The 21,667-nt window shown below is 45.2% G+C and overlaps 1 protein-coding gene across 4 annotated transcripts in view; it reads left to right on the top strand.

Moving 5' to 3' along the window:
* The window catches only part of LOC100380751 (tenascin), a 114,450-nt gene that overhangs the window by 61,961 nt on the left and 30,822 nt on the right, over window positions 1-21,667 (top strand). For 2 of the 4 annotated variants that reach the window (XM_045707106.1, XM_014171018.2), the window contains exons 1-5: window positions 2,600-2,986; window positions 16,179-16,762; window positions 17,111-18,331; window positions 19,706-19,969; window positions 20,650-20,765. In XM_045707106.1, coding sequence (XP_045563062.1) covers window positions 16,276-16,762; window positions 17,111-18,331; window positions 19,706-19,969; window positions 20,650-20,765 — 2,088 coding nt within the window. In that variant the 5' untranslated portion in view covers window positions 2,600-2,986; window positions 16,179-16,275. Of the gene's footprint in view, window positions 1-2,598; window positions 2,987-16,178; window positions 16,763-17,110; window positions 18,332-19,705; window positions 19,970-20,649; window positions 20,766-21,667 lie in introns of those variants that run through there. The other 2 variants (XM_045707105.1, XM_014171019.2) reach the window with 2 other exon arrangements.

The raw sequence follows: 21,667 nt of genomic DNA, 5'->3' as shown, positions 1-21,667 counted from the left end.
CATTCTAATTTGCTGCTTAGAAATGGGAAACAATTCCTTTGGCTGGCTTGTGTACTAGCAAGTTATTCAATGTCGATCTGGAGAGAGATGTACTAGCTGGCCGTTTTCATGCTGTGGTCATGGCTAAAAGGGATCCAGCTTTTGTCAAATGAATGTCAGATTTGACTTTTGAGGCAGGTTAGGAGAATTAACATAGCAGGTTAGGAGAATTAACGTAGCAGGTTAGGAGAATTAACGTAGCAAGTTCGGAGAATTAACGTAGCCGGTTCGGAGAATTAAAGTAGCAGGTTTGGAGAATTAACATGGCAGGTTCGGAGAATTAGCACAGCAGGTTCGGAGAATTAACGTATCAGGTTGGGAGAATTATCGTAGCAGGTTAGGAGAATTAACGTAGCAGGTTAGGAGAATTAACCAGGCAGGTTAGGAGAATTAACGTAGCAGGTTTGGAGAATTAACGTAGCAGGTTAGGAGAATTAACCAGGCAGGTTAGGAGAATTAACGTAGCAGGTTTGGAGAATTAACGTAGCAGGTGTCGAGAATGAATGTAGCAGTGATAAACATCAGACATGTACAGTACAGTACATTTAAATGCCAATCTAAATCAGAACATCCTTCTGCACTTAATGAAAAAAAAAATGTGTCTCCCTCGAGCAAGAGTCTGGTTCCGGATAGCTACGGGAATGGATGACAGGGAAGGATACGCTCTCACACACACACGTCAGCAGGGAAATCACACTCTGCTCCATGCATTTTGTGAAAAGTCTGTAGACAGAGGTAGGAGTAGAAGCATGACAAACAGGGAGTAGTCAAGCTCCCACTGCAATTCCCTGTGAATCCTCCCTCTCCTCCCTGACTGCGCTGCGGTGAAATAGAGAGAGAGAGAAGTGGAGAGTGCGACAGGAAGGTGAGAAGAGGAACAGATGGAGAGTCGCAGTACGTGTTCCACAGGAACGTAGGGTCTCTCTGCGTGTACAGACATACTCATTTAAAACAGGTGCTATACTTAGACATGGCTCCACAGCCTCTTTTCATCCTATAGTGAATGACGGCGTTGATTATAACCTAAGCACTGATTGTTAACACAACTAGAAATCTATAGACTAGATCCTCTTTCCCTTTTACCCTCAGGGGAGCCAAAGCAAAATTAATCAGGCCACTCGAGTCATGGAATATACTTTATTACCCAACGGCCAAGCTACATACAGTATGTGCCATTGAGTTTTGTATGGGATTAGGGGGATATTTTCTATCTGACTGGCCACTGGCTCTCAATAACACAGAGGGGATCATGTCCCCTGCTGAGAAAGCCTCTCTCTCTGTCTCCCCTCACCACACACCGCTACGTCCCTTGCCTCACACACCAGGCATACTTATCACTGTTTATGCATCCCAAACGGCACCCTATTCCCTATATAGTGCACTTATTTTGAACAGAGACACATGGGCCCTGCTCAAAAGTAGTGCACTATAAAGGTAATGAGGTGCCGTTTGGGACACGACCTGTGTTATTCAGCCATAGCGAGGAAGGAAGACATGGAAAGTGTTTCCATTTTCAGATTGTTTTATACAGAGAACATCCAGAGAGACGGGCACCATTAGAATATGTCACATTTTGACAAGGTTTTTCTGTCACAGCAGCTCTATTACATGATATATTGAGGAGAAGAACGCTAATGGGGGTTGATAAAAACGTTTGTCAAGGTAAGCCCCCCCCCCCCAATGCAGCACGACCATCATCAGCACCATCGCCTTTGTGTCCCCCGATTAGTCTGCAGGCCGGGTCATGCCATTCCCCATGCTGGATCCTCTGGCTCTTATGAAATATATTTGATGTACATCCCCCTTTTGAAGTCCCTGGGAATTAGGGGACACTGCCTGGGAGCAGTATGGCTTTGGCTCTGGCTGGGTCCTGCCTCGTCCTCGTTGGTTGTTCCTGTGTTTATTTGAAGTGGGGCTGTCTGTTTACACTAAATGCTCAATGCAGCACAGCTCACGGCTGGTAATTGCTACCAGCATCCACTGGGTTTTGCTCTACTGGCGTACTTGTAGTGGATCCTAAGGAAGGAAGTGTTACATTCACCCCAGACCTGGGTGTAGACCAAAGGGATGGAGGTCCCTGTGGGTCCTGGTCAAAAGTAGTGCACTATAAAGGTAATAGGGTGGCATTTGGGACGCAGGCTGTATCTAAACACACACTAATCAAGGGCTGTGTGGTTGGTGGAGCGCTGTAGGGAGAGCAGGCTCGCTCTGTTCTGTATGATGTCATGTATGAGGTTTCAGTCTCCTGGTATACTTGGGGAAGGTAGTCGATGAGAAGGGATAAGAGGACAAAGATCTGATTGGCATCATCATAATCATCATTACCATCATTACCATTACCACCACCATTATTATCATCATCATAAAGCAGAGGCAGTCACTAGCTGCTTTTCTTTTTTTATATTCAAGTCTAAAATAGTATATTAATGTGGCCCTGCATTCACTCATTTTTTCCCATTGGCTGCTTTACTTTGTGGCTAATATGCCCCCCCCCCTCGTCTACTTCGTCTACTCCGTCCCTTTCTCTCTCTCCCTCTCTGTACTGTGAGCGAGCAGGAGCCAGCCTTGAGGCATCCCGTTTCAACTCCTCAGCTTCCAGTAAGAGGGGTGGGGGGGTATTTAAGAGCGCTAGGTAGGAGTGGGGTCTGACCGCAGAGTCTACTGTTTAAGAGAAAGGGAATTCTCCCTCCGTCTCTCTTTCACTCAGTCCCTAGATCTCCTGGCTGCTCTCTCTCTCTCTCTCTCCCCTCTCACTGGCTACAGCATCAGCAGGCTGGCTCTCTAGGTGGCAGGAATAGAGTGACTGAGAGAAAGAGAGGAAAATGACATAACTGTCATTGCTTTAGAAGGCAAAGACACAGACCCACAAGAACATTTGTTTTATTTGAGCCCAACTCTACTACATTGATTTAGCTCCAGTGGAGAGATTCTGTGAATTCAGTAGAAGGTAAGCTGCTCCTGTCTTTACCTGTCTGCAACAATTTGATGCTCTGTTCGAAATAGAATGAATGCTGATGTCTAGATTTTGTGTAATCAGATCATTTAAGACTATTGTTGGTGTGACTGTGACTGTGGATTTGTATTAATATTAGAGAAGTATCAAATAGGAAAATACAATCAATTTAATGATTTTGGTTTCTAAATCTTCACAGGAAATGACGTATTTATTGCAAAATATGTAGATATCAATATATATTCTATAGATACATCAGAGAAATGGCTGTTTATTGTCATAGCAACATATTTTGAAATAGTAAACTGTGGATTATAATTAGATAGATTTCATCAATCGAAGTGGGATCTTTTATTGTTTCGCTTCATTATTATTTAACAAGCAGACACTTCTGAGACCGGCTCGGTTTTGTTCCATCATTACCGACAGTAAATTGACTGTACATGTTCAAAAGTGCCCATTACAGTTTATGAAGGATGTTGTTCACCACATTGTTGACATGCTTCTACTATTTAGCTCTTACCTAATCTCCTCCACCATCCGCACTCTCTCTTTAGAGCCTGAGGATGAGGTTAGCTCTTACCTGAATAGAGGGAAAATTGTAAATTGAGGGATCCAAGACATCAGCTAACTACTGAATAATTCTGCGAAGGTGTTGTGTTCAGTTGCGGTCGGCTCGGGTTGTGTTAGGAGTACAGATAGGGGTATGGTTGTTTCCGTGGGTGCTGCCTGCTGCAGCCTGCCAGATCTGAGTCTGTCCAGCCCTCTGTAAATCTACTAAATGTGTGCCAGCAGACAGCGGGGTTCTGTAGCCCGGAAGACAGACAGATGCTGTGCATTAGAGTTGCTCTCTCTACTCTCGCCCTGTTCTCTCTACTCTCTCTGCTCTCTCTGCTCTCTCTACTCTCTCTACTCTCTCTGCTCTCTCTGCTCTCTCTACTCTCTCTACTCTCTCTGCTCTCTCTGCTCTCTCTACTCTCTCTGCTCTCTCTGCTCTCTCTGCTCTCTCTGCTCTTTCTGCTCTCTCTACTCTCTCTGCTCTCTCTACTCTATCTACTCTTTCTCCTCTCTCCAGGTTCTCCCACTGTACGCTGGGTACGCAGTACTAGCTGGCAGCTCCGCCGACTCCCTCCCTCCCTCTAGCCTATAGCAATGTACTGTTCACGCTGTTCAGTGTGTGTGTGTGTGTGCACGTGGTCCTCACTCCTCACAGATGTCATATATCAGCACGCTCAGAGAGAGAAATTAGGGATGTAAGGAGCTTATTGGGGGGTTTGTCGATAACGTCCCACAAAGAGATTACACCCCTGTGACTGTGATGACTGAGAGTGGAGGAGAGGATGGGTATGGAGTTGTGTTTGTGTGTGTGTGTGCGTGCGTGTGTGTGTGTACGCTGTGTGTGGAGATATTTGTGTGGTGTGCTCTGTGTATTTTGGGGCGCTGTGTGTGTATATGTAGGGAGATGTGGGGTGCAGTGAAGGAGGAGACCCCCAGGATACCAGGGTTGTGTCTGTTGGATGGTAATTGCGACATTAGGGGGAGATACAATGTAATACTTACACCTCATCTAGTCTTTTAAACATTGTTGGCTAAATAACGGTTGAAGCAGGCTCAACCCTTGCAACACAATGATATTCAGTTCCTAATTGACCAATATTGAACTTTTTCCACACACGAGTCCAATGCTTGTGGGATTATTTTTGACATGAGTTATCTTGGTTTATTTGTGTGGGTTTCATTCTATCGCCGTGAGCTAAGACATGTGACACTGGAATGTAGGTTTTCCTCTGTCAACCACTTTCTCATATACTTGACATGTGTACAGCCGGTGTCAGATTGGTTGTGTTCTAGTGCCGACTGCTTGCCTTCGGTGGTTTCTCAGGCTTGGGGTGGGAACGTTTTATGACGCTATTGCTATGTGCAGAGGGAGGACCCATTGACAGTGACACCCAGTGCCAGAGATGAGTGGGGAAATGTCCTTTGTTTGGACAGCTGTATCCTCTAATGCCCCACGCTTGATAATCAAGGCACTTGGAGAAGTTGACTGTTTTTACATGTACACCCACTTAGCTCCTCTGGTGGTGATTGTGGTATTCATAATGACCTGAAGAGGTTGGTCTGAGCATGCTCATAAGGAGAGGGAAGGATAGCAAATTAGTCGAGTTTGGATGAGTCTCAGGACCAAATGGGGATTTTTTTGCTGGACAAAACAACTGCAATCTCTATTTTAAAGTCCCCCCCCCCCCCACTGCCTCGATCTCTATTTCTCTTTCTCTCGCTCCCTCTCTCCCTGTCTCTCTTCCATCTCTCTCTCTCCCTCTCTTTAAAGCAAGCAAACTTAAATCCGTTTTACCTCATTTCTACCAGCAAGTTAAATATCCAACCAGAGGGAGAAAAAAAACTCTAAACCACCTTTACTCCACACACAGAGACATGTAGAAAGCTCCCCCCCCCCCTCCCCTCTCACTCTCTCTCGCTCTGTGTCTCTTTGCACAGTCATTGCTCTCACTGACTGTATGACATAATTAAATTTCTGCATATGTCTCATTGATTGAATTTAATGATGTTAAGTAATTGCTAGATAATGACCTGCTGCGGTTCATTTAGACTATTCCAGGTTGATAAATGTGTGTTTGTATTTCTGATAAGGAAGTTGTGCATATCAACTTGTATATCCCAGCCGCTGGCAGTAGGGCATGTCTGTCTGCCAGATGTTAGCCTACCTACAACACAGAGATTTAATCAGATCCCAGTACCTGGAAACACATAGCCCACAATGTGAAGCTTGACTGCAAGACCAAAACCTTTCTGGAGTGAAGAAGTAATTGCTTGTGCTTGTAGTAGTTTGAGTTCCTGTGACTCATGAAATCCCACCCTTGACAATGAATGAATACCATCAATCTATCTCTTTGAGAGGACCTATTTGCTTCATGTACACACTGACTTAGCCTTCAATCCAGTAAATTGACCTCTGTAGTATCATGCTTTTGTATTTGTGCTTTGTTTTCATGTTATATTTGCTGAACACATTTGAGAGTGACACATACGCATGTATTAAACCTTATAAAAGGCCTCTTTCCTATATCACTCCCAGAATTGGCCCCTGATGGTGACGGCCCCTCTGAGACAAAAAGCTCCCGACAGATTAGTCATCACCACGGGAACAAAGACACAAAGATTCTCTCAAAAGAATCCAATGTCTTAAAGTGCAGAAATCCCAGATGGTTTTTAATGCTCCTCTGATGCTAATGTGTGAGCTGAGTGGAGGGGAAGCACTGGCAGCCGGTTTGTGCGTCCCACATGACACCCTATTCCCTAAATAGTTCACTGCTGTTGACCAGAGCCTTGGGACACAGCCTGTCTGTGTTCCGGGGCCTCTGTGTTACCAACATAGTCGCTGCATTGGAGGCGTCCAATAACACGGCTGTGACTCTTTTCCTTCACCAGTGATCCCACATATTGGAATGCACCCACCATAGCATAATGTTCCCGGGGTGGGGTTATATAGCTCATACAAGTGTGTGAATGGATGGTAGTACTTCCCATTAGGACACGCGACACACTTTCAGCCCTTATAGACATGCAGACAAGGACAAACAGATGTCCTCATATCACAGCCAACATTCCTGCCTCGATTTCCGAGTGGGAAAACCTCACCTTCCTGTTAGAGAATAGGGTGGGAGAAAGTCATAAAGCCTCTCAATCCTGTGAAGAATCTCCCACTTATCAGTCCTGAAAAGATAGTCTACAGTACTTTGGATGTCCTTGAATAACCTGAACATCCCTTCGATTAATTTGCAAGTGAACGAAGAGAGCATCATGGAAATGCACAACATTTTTATTACTCTATACCTTTTTATCAAGTTGTCTGCTGTACATTGTTAACACATTTGCCATATTGGAAATACTGGACTGCTGCCAGTGCAGCTTTCGAGGGAGGAACTAGGACCAAGGACAGAGGAAATTGTCCTCTCCTCTTTCTGAATGTACTACTGCAGTGCAAAGTACAAGTCAGGGAGCAGCACCACGAGACGCTCCCCAGACGACATGGTGCTCCCTCTCCAGGAAAATTAATTATCTGTCTACAGTTGATAGATAGTTTCCTCTATCAAGTAAACATGAACACCCAGATTGTTCCTGCCTTGTGCCTACCACAGACCAGGAAGTAGAAAGTTATTGGTCTATAAAGCCACTAAAGAGCCGAGCTGAGGTATTTTCTGTCTTCATGTCTGTGAAGGTGTCACGACTTCCGCCAAAGTTGTTCCCTCTCCTTGTTCGGGCGGTGTTCGGTGGTCGACGTCACCGACCTTCTAGCCATCGCTGATCCATTTTTCATTTTCCATTGGTTTTGTCTTGTCTTCCATCACACCTGGTTCCAATCCCATCAATTACATGTTGTGTATTTAACCCTCTGTTTCCCCTCATGTCCTTGTCGGTGATTGTTTATTGTAAGTGTTTTGTGTACGTCTGTACTGGTGTGCGTCGGGTTATGTTACCCATTGATTTTTATTATTATGTTTCCCGGTGGGTTTTTGTGAGTAAACTATGCCGTTGGAAACACAGTTATTTCTCTCCTGCGTCTGACTTCTCTGCCGCCAGTTAAACACCCTTACAGAAGGAATTGGATCATGCTGTCAGATTTTTTCCCCTTCACTCATGTCTGATCCTAGTGTCACTTTTTGTATGTGTAGGCAATTAAGTAAAAAATCGCTTTCTAGAGGTAACTAATATGAAGCCCACGCAGCTCCTAGCTCTCTTGTTATAGTACTGCAATCAGATCTCAGTCGAGTTCGTCTTGCAGCTAGATTTGGTGACCTGAGACGGAAGGTGTCGGTTACTTGGAAAGTGTATCACTCAGCCTCAGTACGATACCTTTTCACCACATTACGACACAGTTGGAATACAGTTCAACACAAGCAGATTTTATTGTAATTGTTAAAACTAAGGGAAAGGAAGTGGGATGAATGAATGGAGGGTTCGGTTGTTAAGACTGTCTAGAAAAATGAGTGATTAGATGTTCTGTAAAGGTAGCAGATGAGGTTAGACTAATAAACAGGAGGTCACCAGTCCTCAACATGTAAAAAAGTGCTCATGAACAATGACTAGTATCTATCCTCTCCAGCTGGACTGGGCTTTAAGAGCAGCGTGAGACAGAACTACTGTACGTTGGGCCATGCTGCAGTAAAGAATATTGATGGGCTCACTGTCCAGAGATGAGCGAAATCTTGACATCATAAAATGGAATTGAGTCTTCAGTTATCTGCCAAGGCATTCCCCTCCCATGTGCATTCACAGTATCATACTTTGTCTTTCTATCTCAATGTCAGATTTGGAAATGGCTTTTCTGTTAAATAAATGTGTGTTTATTTTTGTAACAGTCAGATAATGTAGGAGGGCTCCAGAGCAACCTTGTGGTTCCGTCAGGGTGATACTGTTCACCCTTGGCAAAGTGATCTCACTGCAGCGTACTGGCTTCGTCCCAAATGGCGCCCTATTCCCTGTATAGTGCAGTGCTTTTGACCGGGCCCCATAGGGCCCTAGTCAAAAGTAGTGGACTATATAGGGAATAGGGTGCCATTTGGGACGTAGCATAGTGCTGCGAGATAAGTGTTTGTGCTGGTATCACAGTCCTCCACCCCCGGCCTGTCTTATCAGACGTGAACACACCAACCCCCCCACTCCCGCGCTATGTGTGCTATCAGATACACCAGGGTCATGGAGGACCAATAACATGGGCCTTAATTTATATGAAACCAAACCAATTCATCACAAGAAAAAAACCCAGACCATATTTCGATTTAATTTTCATTTTGTGTAATTTTATGCTTTTCCCATAAGAGGGAAATTGATAAGCTATATGCCAAGAGGGGAAGTAATCAAAACATTGCAACACATAATTGATTTCCTATTCTCGCTTCTTGGAGTGTTTTCCCCTTAGTTTTGAAAGCCAGCATATTAAAAGAGAGTCGCCTACAATTTAAAGTTTCTTAAAGTTAATCTTGTGGGATTTAATTGCATTTCTGCAATTATTGAACTAAAGTTGTCACCATGTCAATTTACACAGTACAGAAATACTGTGACTTGTCCAACAGCCAGACATGATAACCAGCCAGGGTCAGTTTCTGTGTTGTGACCCACCAGGCCTTTCATCTGTACAAATGGAAGTTTATTGTGTGTTTATTATGACTGCTCAAAACAATCCAATCAGTGAACCTAAACCTGACCTGCCACGACCGACTGCCCTTTGAAGGGTGTCCAGGCCAGACAAAATAAATGGCTAAGGGGCGTCGGTGTCCAGTCGTCCACTAGCAGACTAGACTAAGAGGGCTTGTTTGGAGGCAGTGGACTGTGTTACAGGCTGTGTCCCAAATGGCACCCTATTCCCTATGTAATAAACTACTTTTGACCAACTCCAATAGGGCTCTGTTTAAAACTAGAGCACTATATAGGGAATTGGGTGCCATTTGAGGCTCCTATAGTGTTGTAGGTCATGAGTACAGTCAGTCCCATCAGTTAGCCTCATCCCTCTAAGGCAAGGGGGGGCAAAGTACAAAGACATTTATAAAAAAATAATAATAATAAAAATGTTATACCTTTTTTCTCCCAATTTCATGGTAACCAATTGGTAGTTATAGTCTTGTCCCATCGCTGCAACTCCCGTACGGACTCGGGAAGGCGGTCGAGAGCCGTGCGTCCTCCGAAACACGACCCAGCCAGGCCGCACTGCTTTTTGACACAATGCCCACTTAACCCGGAAGCCAACTGCACCAATGTGTCGGAAGAAACACCGTACACCTGGCGACCGTGTCAGCGTGCATGCGCCTGGCCCGCCACAGGAGTCGCTAGAGCGCGATGAGACAAGGAAATCTCGGCCTGCCAAACCCTCTCCCAACCCGGACGATGCTGGGCCAATAGTGCGCCGCCTCATGGGTCTCCCAGTCACTGCCAGCTGTGACACAGCCTGGGATCGAACCCAGGTCTGTAGTGATGCCTCAAGCACTGCGATGCAGTGCCTTAGACAGCTGCACCACTCGGGAGGCCCCGGCAAATTGATTTTAACAAACAATTGGTCCCCCAAAAAATGCGTCCCTCCGTTGAATTTCAAAATCCCGATGTGGCCCTCGAGTGAAAAAGTTTGCCCAGCCCTGCTTTACAGTATGCGGTGCCTTCCTCCCCTCCCTTTGGACAGATAAGTTGAGATTGATTGACTGCTTCATCTGCTGTGTTATCAAATATGAATCCCTGGGGCATCCTCATCCCTGTGCAATATCAGCACAGGTCATGCACTGTATGATAGGTTGAGACAGAGAGGACAGAGTCTTCCATTGTTGCAAGGTGATAACTTTAAAAAACCCATTTTGAGGAGCAGCAACAACGCAACAGAGGGCTGAAGTTTACAATCGATCCCTTGTCTCTCTCTTTGCAGTCAATCCATGTTATGAGTTGTCCTGGAAATACATTTTTGTGTTTGATGATTATAACTCACAGCCATAGTGCTGTCCTCAGCTACTCTCTCTCTCTCGCTCTCTCTCTCTCTCTCTCTCGCTTGCTCTCTCTCTCTGATTGTGACCTTGGTGGGGATTGAAACAAATCAATACTTTAACTGCTCCAGAAGAGGACATAAGTAGAACCCCTTTCAACTTGTTGGCGTTTCATTATGATTTATGTGCATATAAATCATTTCAATATCAGCCAGTGGGACCGCCTTATTGAGGAGCTTCTCTTCAGAGATGAATCTTGACATGTGATGAGAGAGTTACTTATTAGCAGATTTATTTTTGGCTTTGCAATGAATGGATGCTCTTAGAATGGCAGTTTGGTATGTTTTATTTTTGTTTGACGGAGCAACATTTCCTGGTCATTGAGCCTGGTCCATCCACCCAGACATTTTGTATGGCGTCTCTCAAGGTGAAAAGATCCTCCAGACAATAACTTTTCATTCATCTCCTCACGAGCGACCCAGATTAAAGAAGAGTGTGTGGCAAAGAAGGAAAGCTCGTTGTTGTCATGGGTGACCTACAAAACTAGGCAAGCTTGATGATTTCTACAGAAATGAAAAGAAAAGCATGCTTTTCCACATTCCCCTGTTTAACATACTGGGGATGTACAGTCTGGGGAGTTGGTCGGTTGAAGAAGTCATTGAATATTTACAGTTTTTACACATCAAGTGGGCCAATCTGCTTCAATATTCAGTTTGTTTGTTGTGGAGTTTATCTTACTGATACCAGACAGTAGTACGCTCCAGCCATGCGAATGCTTCCCTTATACTCCACCCCACAGGCATATCTTCTACTTATCATTAGTAAACTATCATGATCTGTATTAGCTTGCATTTAAGTCATAAAACACGTGCATGCTGTGCAGAATGATGGTTGTCTTCCTTCCTGCTCTATCTATAGTCAGCATTTTTCACCAAACGGGCTACACAGTGACAGCCTGCACTGTGCATGGTGAACAATGGTGTTTTCTAGTGATTTATCTTGGCTGCACCATATGGCACAGTTGGTATTAGTAAAGGTAGACTACAGTGATGATTAAGTTTGTCAGCATGGGGGCCAGGCTGGGCTGAGTTTGAAAGAAATCCTGGCTTCTGCATATGACTTCTGAAATCCTTGACCGGCTGAAAGCTCCCTCTCATCAATCTCAAAGTGCTCCTCCAGAACCAATTGAATTCAAAACTTCCAGTGTCTGCAGGGCCGGCCCTGGGAATATACAACATAGGATATATATTTTTTGGAACTCAGTCAGGGTCTCAACTTACTTTCTCTCTGCCCCATGGCAAAGCAAGAGTAGAATTGCATGAAATTAGTTATAAAATTGCTAAATGTTATGTCCGTCCCATGGCAAAATGGAGGGGGGCTCTCAACCAAATCTCGCCTAGGACCCCCAAAAGGCTAGGGCCGGCCCTGAGAGTCTGAAAGATGGGAGAAGGAAAGAAAAAAAGACATGGTACCACTGGAAAAACAATCATTGACAAAATATTTCAGAGGAAATCTTTATTTCCCCTGAAACTAGAGGTAAACGTGAGAAATCGTAGCAGCGATGCTAAGCGATTGAACATTTACAGCGCTAATCTTAACACAAATCAAAACTTGAGCCTATTCCCTATATAGTGCACTTCTTTTGACCTGAGGCCCTGGTCAAAAGTAGTGCACTATAAAGGGAATAGAGTGCCATTTGGAATGAAATCAAATATTGGTATACAGTGGTGTATAGCTTATATGGATTTCAATGGGCTGTTGAAGTGTCCTGGTTTTCCCTCTTGCTAACTCCCTATGTTCCACCCTGATCCTCTTCCTTCTGCTTTGTGTTAAATAAGTGCATTCACTTGATTTACTGACGGATTAAGATCCTCCAAGACTCCAAATGCAACACACAGCGGAGAGACGAAAGGAGTATTTATCAGAGAAAGAAAGAACGTTAGGTACTGTAATGGTAAAGGGGGGGATCTTTGCTTGCATTGTTTGGAGTTGGATAACACAGTGTCATGGTTTTTACATTACACTAATGAGAAAGTCAGGAAGGTACAGTATGGGAAGGAGATGTACCGAACCTGCCCGTTTCCATCACAGCTGTCGTGATTTCTTTTTATGCGGTATGATTCTACTCGCATGAAAACTGTGGATGGAAACGTGGTTTATATAGAGGAAATGACACCACTTTACAGACAGAGAAGGCTTTAATCTCTGCAGGGTCTCAATTCTGTCTCACACAGTCTCTTCTTTTCCATACAACATGAAGAAGCATGCTTATTGTATTCAGACCCACATGGTAAAACCGTTCATCAGTTTGATATGGATTTCTAGATTCTTGTAATGTAGATTTGTGCAGGATCATCCTGATTTGATCAATCAAAATCATGTGAATTTAGTTAGCGCTATCACATTTTACACTATTTCTTAGAACTGGAAACCCCATCATCAATATTGTATGATCAGAGACCAATGCTGACTTCATTGTTTTGAGATTTACTGTATCTCATTCATTTATCTAACCAATCCAAACTTTTGCATATGTTTGTTGGGGGAAAACCTTGTTCTATAATGTATAACAGGCATTATTGTTGCCTCAGATGAATGGTCAATACAGCAAAGTTTTAAATTAGAATTGGTTTTGAATGAGAAGCTTTTGAAGAAGGAACTTTGTTTGAAACCATTCCCAGTGATCCTCTGTGTGTGGTGGGTATAAAACTGAAGTGTTGCCGGCTCAGCAGCACTCTTACAATACTGGGCTAATTTAGATCACTTGCACTAAATATGTGTGCCAGCCAGCAGGTTCTTGTTCCCCTGGTAAAATCCCCCACACATTGGCCACATAGCAGCCAACTGGCTTTGTTGCGGTCTGAGAAGCTAACAATAGAGTAAAATAAAAGTGAGAGAATTAGAAAGTAGCAGCAGTCAAATTGTGTCAAGTCCGAGTGAGTGTGCCAGCGACCAGCGGCATTAGCATAGTGCCGTGGCCACAGGGATCTGCTGACGGAAGTCCAGGTGGGGAGGCTGTTTTCTCTGTTCCCATGGTGGAAAAAAAGGCTACAACTGTCTGGTGTATTTAAATGATCATCTAATAATAACCTTTGCAGCATATCAAATTATGGTTGCAAGTAGTTGATCTATTAAACTACTGTCTATAGATATTTGAGAAATACAAGTTTGGTTCCTTTCCACTTATTTAGCCAAAGCCACAGATTTGCTAAATAATGCCTCACACAAAGACTAGTTTGCTCTCTCAGAGAGGGTTGGTTCCCTAAGTGTTCCATGTGGAGAGAAGCCAGCCAGCCTCCAAAGTGAGAAAGCCAACCATCCGCCCAGAACTAAAACCCTAGCAGCAACTCAAAGCAATTTTCTGGCTATTTTGTTGATTTAATCCCTGGTTTGCGATGCTCAAGCACAGCGGAGCAAGTGTGTGTGTGTGTGTGTGTGTGTGTGTGTGTGTGTGTGTGTGTGTGTGTGTGTGTGTGTGTGTGTGTGTGTGTGTGTGTGTGTGTGTGTGTGTGTGTGTGTGTGTGTGTGTGTGTGTGTGTGTGTGTGTGTGTGTGTGCGTGATGCCTGCATGTATGCCTGTGAGGTGGGGGTTAGCTTTTTCTCAGCGCTCCCATCAGCAGGCTACATTAGTGCTCTTACTGTGCGTCCATCACGGAGGCACTCATCCCTGTCTGTCTAATCAGGGGCTGGCTGCTGAAGCTGAGATCAGCCGTGGGATCCCATTCGCTCTATCCCTGGGACTGGAGCTCATCTGTCAGACAGCCTAATCACACGTCAGCGCAGGTTCAGGAGACTGAGCAGAGAGCAGCAGAGCAGAGGCTCCTCACATCACAGGAGCTGCTGCTCATGACCTCCCTGTGCCAGTGGCTGTCCTGGCTGTCAGACTCCCGCTCTCTGTGTGTGGAGAAGATTTATGACTCGCTGCACACCGTTAGTATATTCTGTGCCACTCTGACCTAGTCTGTCTGCGGCAAGGCGTAACCCCCTTTTCATCACCCCACGATAATGGAACTCCCTCCATTATATATCCATGGCTGAGTCCCAAAGGGCACCCTAATCCCTATATAGTGCACTACTTTAGACCAGGTCAGAAGGAGTGCACTACATAGGGAATAGAGTGCCCTTTGGGACGTACCCGTACGGAACATGTCTAGGGGCTCATGTCTAGTTAATGTTGAATTGGTGTTGAGTCGCAACAATTGTCTCTTTTTGGAACATATGGAGAACATTTTATTTTGACTGCTGAAAGCAATCCTACTTTTAGAGCAACCTGTGTATCTGTTCTTACTGAAGGTGAGAAACACCAAATAGATGGTGTCAGCATTTTGACAAAGTGCAGAAGAGTTGGTGTGTAATTAGCTGGGGGGAAAAAACAATTTTTTGAAGGCAGAAAATCCATTGTTAAATGTGTATTTACCCTCTCCCTTATACTGACCAATAATGAGAAGGTAAAAAAACGTGTTGAATTGTATGTCACGCTTAACTTGCAGAAAGTGACTTAATAGTTACTTAATTCCTGCTTGTTCAGCATTGTCTTTACACACCCCTTCCATATGCCAAGATTTGTTCTTGTGTTGATAAAGAACATGTAATGTATGCTCCACGTTCAAGCTCTGTTGCCCACAGAGGGGCATATGATCACTAACATGGATTCTTTATGTAACAACAAGTTCAAAGGACAGACCACAAGGTTTTACTGCCAGTCTCCAAACCATAACTCAATCTCAGCACATTTTCCAGCAGACCGTTACTCTTAAAAGAAACAACATGTCTCGGGAGCCTAGAGAAACAGCCCAGTAACTTCTGGTGTGGAAAGAATCATGTTACCAAATTGAACTGAACGTTCGTCTGGTGAGCATCCCAAATGGCACCCTATTCCCTTTACAGTGCAAAACTTTCAACCCCTACTCAAAAGTAGTGCACTATAAAGGGAATAGGGTGCCATTTTGGGATGCAGCCCTGAACACCCGGGCCAACCCCGCGCGGTGCGCTGCAGGGCTCGCCGGAACCCTGCAGATGGTCTCCCCTCACCGGTTTTAATCTGTCAGCTTGGGTTGTGGTCTGGGGCGTCGGGAAGGGGAGGGAGAAGGTTAGTTCCATTTTCCCCACTCCCCACATGCAGGTGTTGCCTGCTGTTCATGGCAGCCTGTCATGAGAAACCCGGACAGAGAATAAAATCCCGCAGCACTCAAGGTCACAACTCGCCACCCCTGCAGTAATTGCCCCTGCAGTGTTGGTCCTCAGAGAAAATGTCTGTCTCCTCCGCTGTGAGCAGGGGGGTTGAGATGGGGTGCAGGCAGGCAAGGAGACAACTAGGCAGAAAGGCAGGGCAGGCAGACAGGCAGACAGGCAGCAACAGGATCATGTATTAAATGAGACTGGAATGTTAATTGCTTTTAGTAGGATACTTTGACATTTCACTGTAGCCACATGGTCTGAAGTGAATCAGGCTGTTGTGTGTTGGTCACTGTCGGATCTATACTGGCTAGTAAGGGCAAACCAGAAATGTCAAGATGAACAATGAGTTGCATAACTTGAGAATTGAGAGTGGGTTGAGATTGTGCATTCAATATTTTATAAATAGATAAAGTAGCTACTGTTCTACAATCTCTCTCCTGTTATTTTCCCTACTCTCTCTTACATACAGTTTATCTGAACCTTCTGCTTCGATTCACACTGTGCTTTCTCTTTTTCTTTGATTCTAGGACACAAGGGCGTCTTCGCCATCTCCCAGATAGAACGACTCCATTCTCCTGACAGATCACAAGCTCTCCCAGCAGGACTTGACAGGACCTGGCCATTATGGTGATGAAAGGCCTGCTCCTAGGCTGTGTGACCGTGACCGTGTTGCTCCAGCTCTCCAGCGCCGGCCTGGTCAAGAAGATCATCCGCCACCGCAGAGAGACCCTGAGAGACCCCTCTGAGAACATGACCCTGCCCCACCCTGACCAGCCAGTGGTCTTCAACCACATCTACAACATCAATGTCCCCTCCAGCTCCCTGTGTTCCGTAGATGTGGAGAGCCCCGGAGGAACTGAGATCAAGCCCAAAGGAAGTCCAGTCCAGTCGGACATGCAGACCACAGAGCACCTGGAGCACACGGTGGACGGGGAGAACCAGATCGTGTTCACCCACCGCATCAACATTCCCAAGCAGGCGTGCGGCTGTGACAACCACATGCACGACATGAAGGACATCCTGAGCAGGCTGGAGATGCTGGAGTCTGAGCTGTCCAGCCTCAGAGAACAGTGTGGCAGTGGAACCAGCTGCTGTGGAGCTCAGATTACAGGTACAGTATAGTACAGTTGGTCTACAGACACTCTAGGCCAGTGTTTCCCAATCCTGGTCCTGACACACCTGATTCAACGAAAGGTTTTGATAATGAGTTGATTAATTGAATAAGGTATGTTAGAGCTATGACAAAAACAAAAGGACCAGGATTTGGAAACGCTGCTCTCGGGGCAGTTAGTTGTAGTTTCGACTTAGATAACATTTTTAGATTGGTCTTAATTCTTCTAAAGATCAATAACCCCTATTCAGACTTGTCTTTGTCTTTTTGCATAATATTTGTGATCGAACTTTTACTATTATAATCACCTAAATTGAATTTTGTGTTGCTCCCTCCATGTTTCCTCAGGTGAGGTGGCCACCAAGCCTTACTGTAACGGCCGTGGTAACTTCAGCACTGAGACCTGCAGCTGTGTGTGTGAGCCCGGCTGGAAGGGACCCAACTGCACCGAGCCTGAGTGCCCCAACTTCTGCCAGGACCAGGGGCGCTGCATCGACGGCAAGTGTGTCTGCTTCGAGGGCTTCGATGGAGATGACTGCAGCATGGAGCTGTGTCAGGTGGACTGTGGGGACAACGGGGAGTGCATCGACGCCATGTGTATCTGTGAGGAAGGCTTCACAGGGAACGACTGCTCCCAGACCAACTGCCTGAACAACTGCCTGGGGCGAGGCCGCTGCGTGGATGATGAGTGTGTGTGTGACGAGCCGTGGACGGGCTACGACTGCTCCGAGCTCATCTGTCCCAACGACTGCTACGACCGCGGCCGCTGCGTCAACGGAACCTGCTTCTGCGAGGAGGGCTTTACCGGAGTGGACTGTGGAGAGCCTATCTGCCCCAGCAACTGTAACAACCGCGGGGTGTGCGTCAATGGCCAGTGTGTGTGTCACTCCGGCTACAGCGGGGAAGACTGCTCCAAGCTCACCTGCCCCAACGATTGTACTGAGAGAGGCCACTGTTTCAACGGGAGGTGCATCTGCGACCCAGGCTTCGAGGGAGTGGACTGTTCCATTTTGTCCTGCCCAGACAACTGCAGCAACAGAGGCCAGTGTGTCAATGGAGAGTGTGTCTGCAATGCAGGATTCGAGGGCGAGGACTGCTCTGAAATCTCCTGCCCTATGAAGTGTCTGAACCAAGGGAGCTGTGTGAACGGACAGTGTGTGTGCAGTAAAGGCTTCGCGGGGGATGACTGCAGCATCAAGACCTGCCCCAAAGACTGCCTGGGACACGGCGAGTGTGTTGACGGCAAGTGTGTGTGCTTTGTGGGCTTCACAGGCAAAGAATGCAGCGAGCTGACTTGTCCCAACAACTGTCTGAACCGTGGCCACTGTGTCAATGGCCAGTGTGTGTGCAACCAGGGCTTTGCTGGGGAGGACTGCAATGAGAAGACGTGTCCCAATAACTGCCTGGAGAGGGGTTACTGCGTGGATGGGAAGTGTGTGTGCTTCGAGGGGTTCCAGGGCCTGGACTGTTCTCTGCTGACCTGTCCAGGAGACTGCGAGGACCAGGGGAAATGTATGAACGGAGTGTGTCTGTGTAACGAGGGCTTCATCGGAGAAGACTGCTCTGAGGGTAAGAGACACAGGATGCGTCCCAAATGGCACCCTATTCCCTTTATAGTGCACTATGTTCAGGGGTGTAAAATACTTAAGCAAAAATATTTTAAAATACTGCTTAAGTAGTTTTTTGGGGGTATCAGTACTTCACTTTACTATTTATATTTTTGACAACTTTTTATTTTACTCCACTACATTACTCCATACATTTTCACTGACACCCAAAGGTACTCGTTACATTTTGAATGCTTAACAGGGCAGGAAAATGGTCAAATTCACACACTTATTAAGAGAACATCCATGGTCATCCCTACTGCCTCTGATTTGGCAGACTCACTAAACACAAATGCTTAATTTGTAAATTATGTCTTAGTGTTGGTGTGCCCAACTATCCGTAAATCTTTTTTTTTTATCGTGCCGTCTGGTTTGCCATACATAAGGAATGTGAAATTATTTATACATTTACTTTTACTTTTGATACTTAAGTATATTTAAAATCAAATACTTTTAGACTTTTACACAAGTAGTATTTTACTGGGTGACTTTCACTTTTATTTGAGTCATTTTCTGTTAAGAAGTAAGGATACTTTAACGCAAGTATGACAATTGGATACTTTTCCCACCACTGACTATATTTGACCAGGGCCAATAGGGCTCTGGTACATAGTAGTGCACTATATAGGAGAAAGAGAGATCCTTTGGTTGATGAGAGTATTGTTTGTTGTGATGTCATTTGTTTATGTAACATTTTAGTCATTTAGCAGACACTCTTATCCAGAGCAACTTACAGTAGTGAATACAGACATTTCATACATTTTTTTTCTATATATTTTTTTCTTTTCGTACTGGTCCCCCGTGGGAATCAAACCCACAACCCTGGCGTTGCAAACACCATGCTCTACCAACTGAGCCACACGGGACCACAGGGGAAATGGCTGATATTTTTAAGGAACATTTCCACATGATGACATTCATTGAAATGCTGACATGTCTGGCCTCACAACATTGTTTATATTGCTTTAAATGAATAATATTGCAGTTTAATGTGGTTGTCGAATGATGACATATGGGTTGAAGTTTTCCAAGGCTATTGGCTTCATCATGGAGAATTGATGGTTTGGTTGAAGTTAGGTCATTAGTCGCCGCAAAAAATAACTCAGATCAGAGAAAAATGTGAAATTATACTGTTGAAACCCACCCTCCATTGAACTGTAGTTGTGTTGCTGTAATTTTCATACAAAAAAATGATTCACTTAACCTATCTTGACATTTTAATTTCCCTGCTTCCATGATATAAACAAGCTTCCATGATATAAACAACAAAAAACAATTATCACTTCTAAAAAGATGAATATGTCCCCTAACATGTTGTGTTTTTTTGTCTCTCCAGTGTCTCCACCCAAGGACCTGACAGTGCTAGAGGTCACCCCGGAGACAGTCGACCTCTCCTGGGTTAATGAGATGCAGGTGTCAGAGTACCTGGTCACCTATGTGCCAACCGCCCTTGGAGGCCTGGAGCTGGACATGCGTGTGCCTGGGGACAAGAAGACTGCCACCATCAGTGAGCTGGAGCCTGGTGTGGAGTACGTGATCAGTGTCTTCGCTGTCCTCAACAACAAGAGGAGTGTCCCTGTCAGTGCCAGAGTGGCAACACGTAAGTCAGGAGTAGCGTAACTTTGACCCAAGATGCTGACCTTGGGTCAGTTTAGCATTTTCCCCACTAATGGTTAAGGTTAGGATTTGGGGAGGGGAAGCCGTTCCTAGATCTGTACCTTGGGGAAAATTCACCCCGGAGCCATAAGACACCTCTACGGTGCCCACATTCGGACGTTCTCTGTCTCAGCAGGCACTCATGATAAGGCTGACTAAAGTCTGACTGAGACTGTCCTAATATGGACACTGTACAACCTTAAGCTTTGATGCCTGACTGCTATGGGGTAATGCAAAAGTGCCATTCATTAAGGGCAGTCAATAAAAATCCAATGTAACTTTAAATATCAACAAATTGATTGCAGGGCTTATGCGAAAATCTGTTGCCAATGTAATTTCATTAAATCACTAATTTGTACCTGGGATGGTGTAGTTTTTCAATGTTGCCCTTAATCTACCCGTCATTGGAACCAGCTGGCCGTGAGTCCATGTCTGCGTCTCAATGGCGCCCTATTCCTTATAGTGGACTACCTTGACCAGCGCCCATAGGGCTGGCTCTGGTCTAATCAGTGTACTGTATAGGGAATAGGGTGCCATTTGAGATGTAGCCATGTGCTGGGTGTCCTGAGGGTTAAGTAAACAGAACATCAAATATGGTCTTATTTGTCTGTCTCATCCCCTTAGATCTCCCTGAGCCTGAGGGACTCAAGTTCACATCAGTGAAGGAGACTGCAGTAGAGGTTCAGTGGGACCCTTTGGACATCCCCTTTGATGGCTGGAACCTCATCTTCAGAAACACTGTGAGTTAGCAACAGTAGATGCCTCATCTTCAGAAACACTGTGAGTTAGCAACAGTAGATGCCTCATCTTCAGAAACACTGTGGGTTAACAACAGTAGATGCCTCATCTTCAGAAACACTGTGAGATAGCAACAGTAGACCCCTCATCTTCAGAAACAGTGTGAGTGGGCAGCACGCCCCTCTCCTGTCTCCCATGGTGCATTGCATGTTGTTAATGGAGCTCCCTCTACCTATTCCACAAGGAGGAGGTTGAGATCTTCAGAAGCCCACAGCCTATCATTATCCCTGTTTCCCTGTGGAAGAAACCATATACGCCCCATAACAGGACAGACACCCACTCCAAGCTTCAGTAATTGCCCTAGCTATGTGTCTGCGTCCCAAATGGCACATCAGTCTCTATATAGTGCACTACTTTTGACCAGAGCCCTATAGGTCTATGGGTCCTGGTCAAAAGTAGTGCACTATATAGGGAATAGGGTGTAGGGTGCCATTTGGGAGGGAGATTATGTGAAAAAGGGTTAGTATTTCATGGAAAATAGTTTAGGCGAGACAGTATTCAAAGACTGTTTTCTTTAAGTCTCTAAGTTTAAATGTGAATAAATGTTCTGCGAGGCTTCTATTGGCAGCTCTAATGGCCATGTACTGCAGCCATGAGGCACAGAATGATTATTGTTTCTAAAAGCTTTTTTTCTTTTCAAGAGCCTATGAGAAATAGTCCTAGGACATGAAGGCCACAGTTAACTACGTTCAGTTCCCCCACACACCCTACTATAGTTCCACCATCACAGACAGGACCCCTGAGTATGATGTGGCTGACCTATTCCCACACCAAGTGTTTGTCCCAAATGGCTCCCTACTCCCTATATAGTGCACTACTTTTGACCTGAGCCCAATTGGCCCTG

The sequence above is a fragment of the Salmo salar genome, chromosome ssa24 (genome assembly GCF_905237065.1).
Source record: "Salmo salar chromosome ssa24, Ssal_v3.1, whole genome shotgun sequence".
NCBI classification, from domain to species: domain Eukaryota; kingdom Metazoa; phylum Chordata; class Actinopteri; order Salmoniformes; family Salmonidae; genus Salmo; species Salmo salar.
Note: the sequence above shows the minus strand (reverse complement) of the source record. Positions and strands in the feature narration are given on the sequence as shown.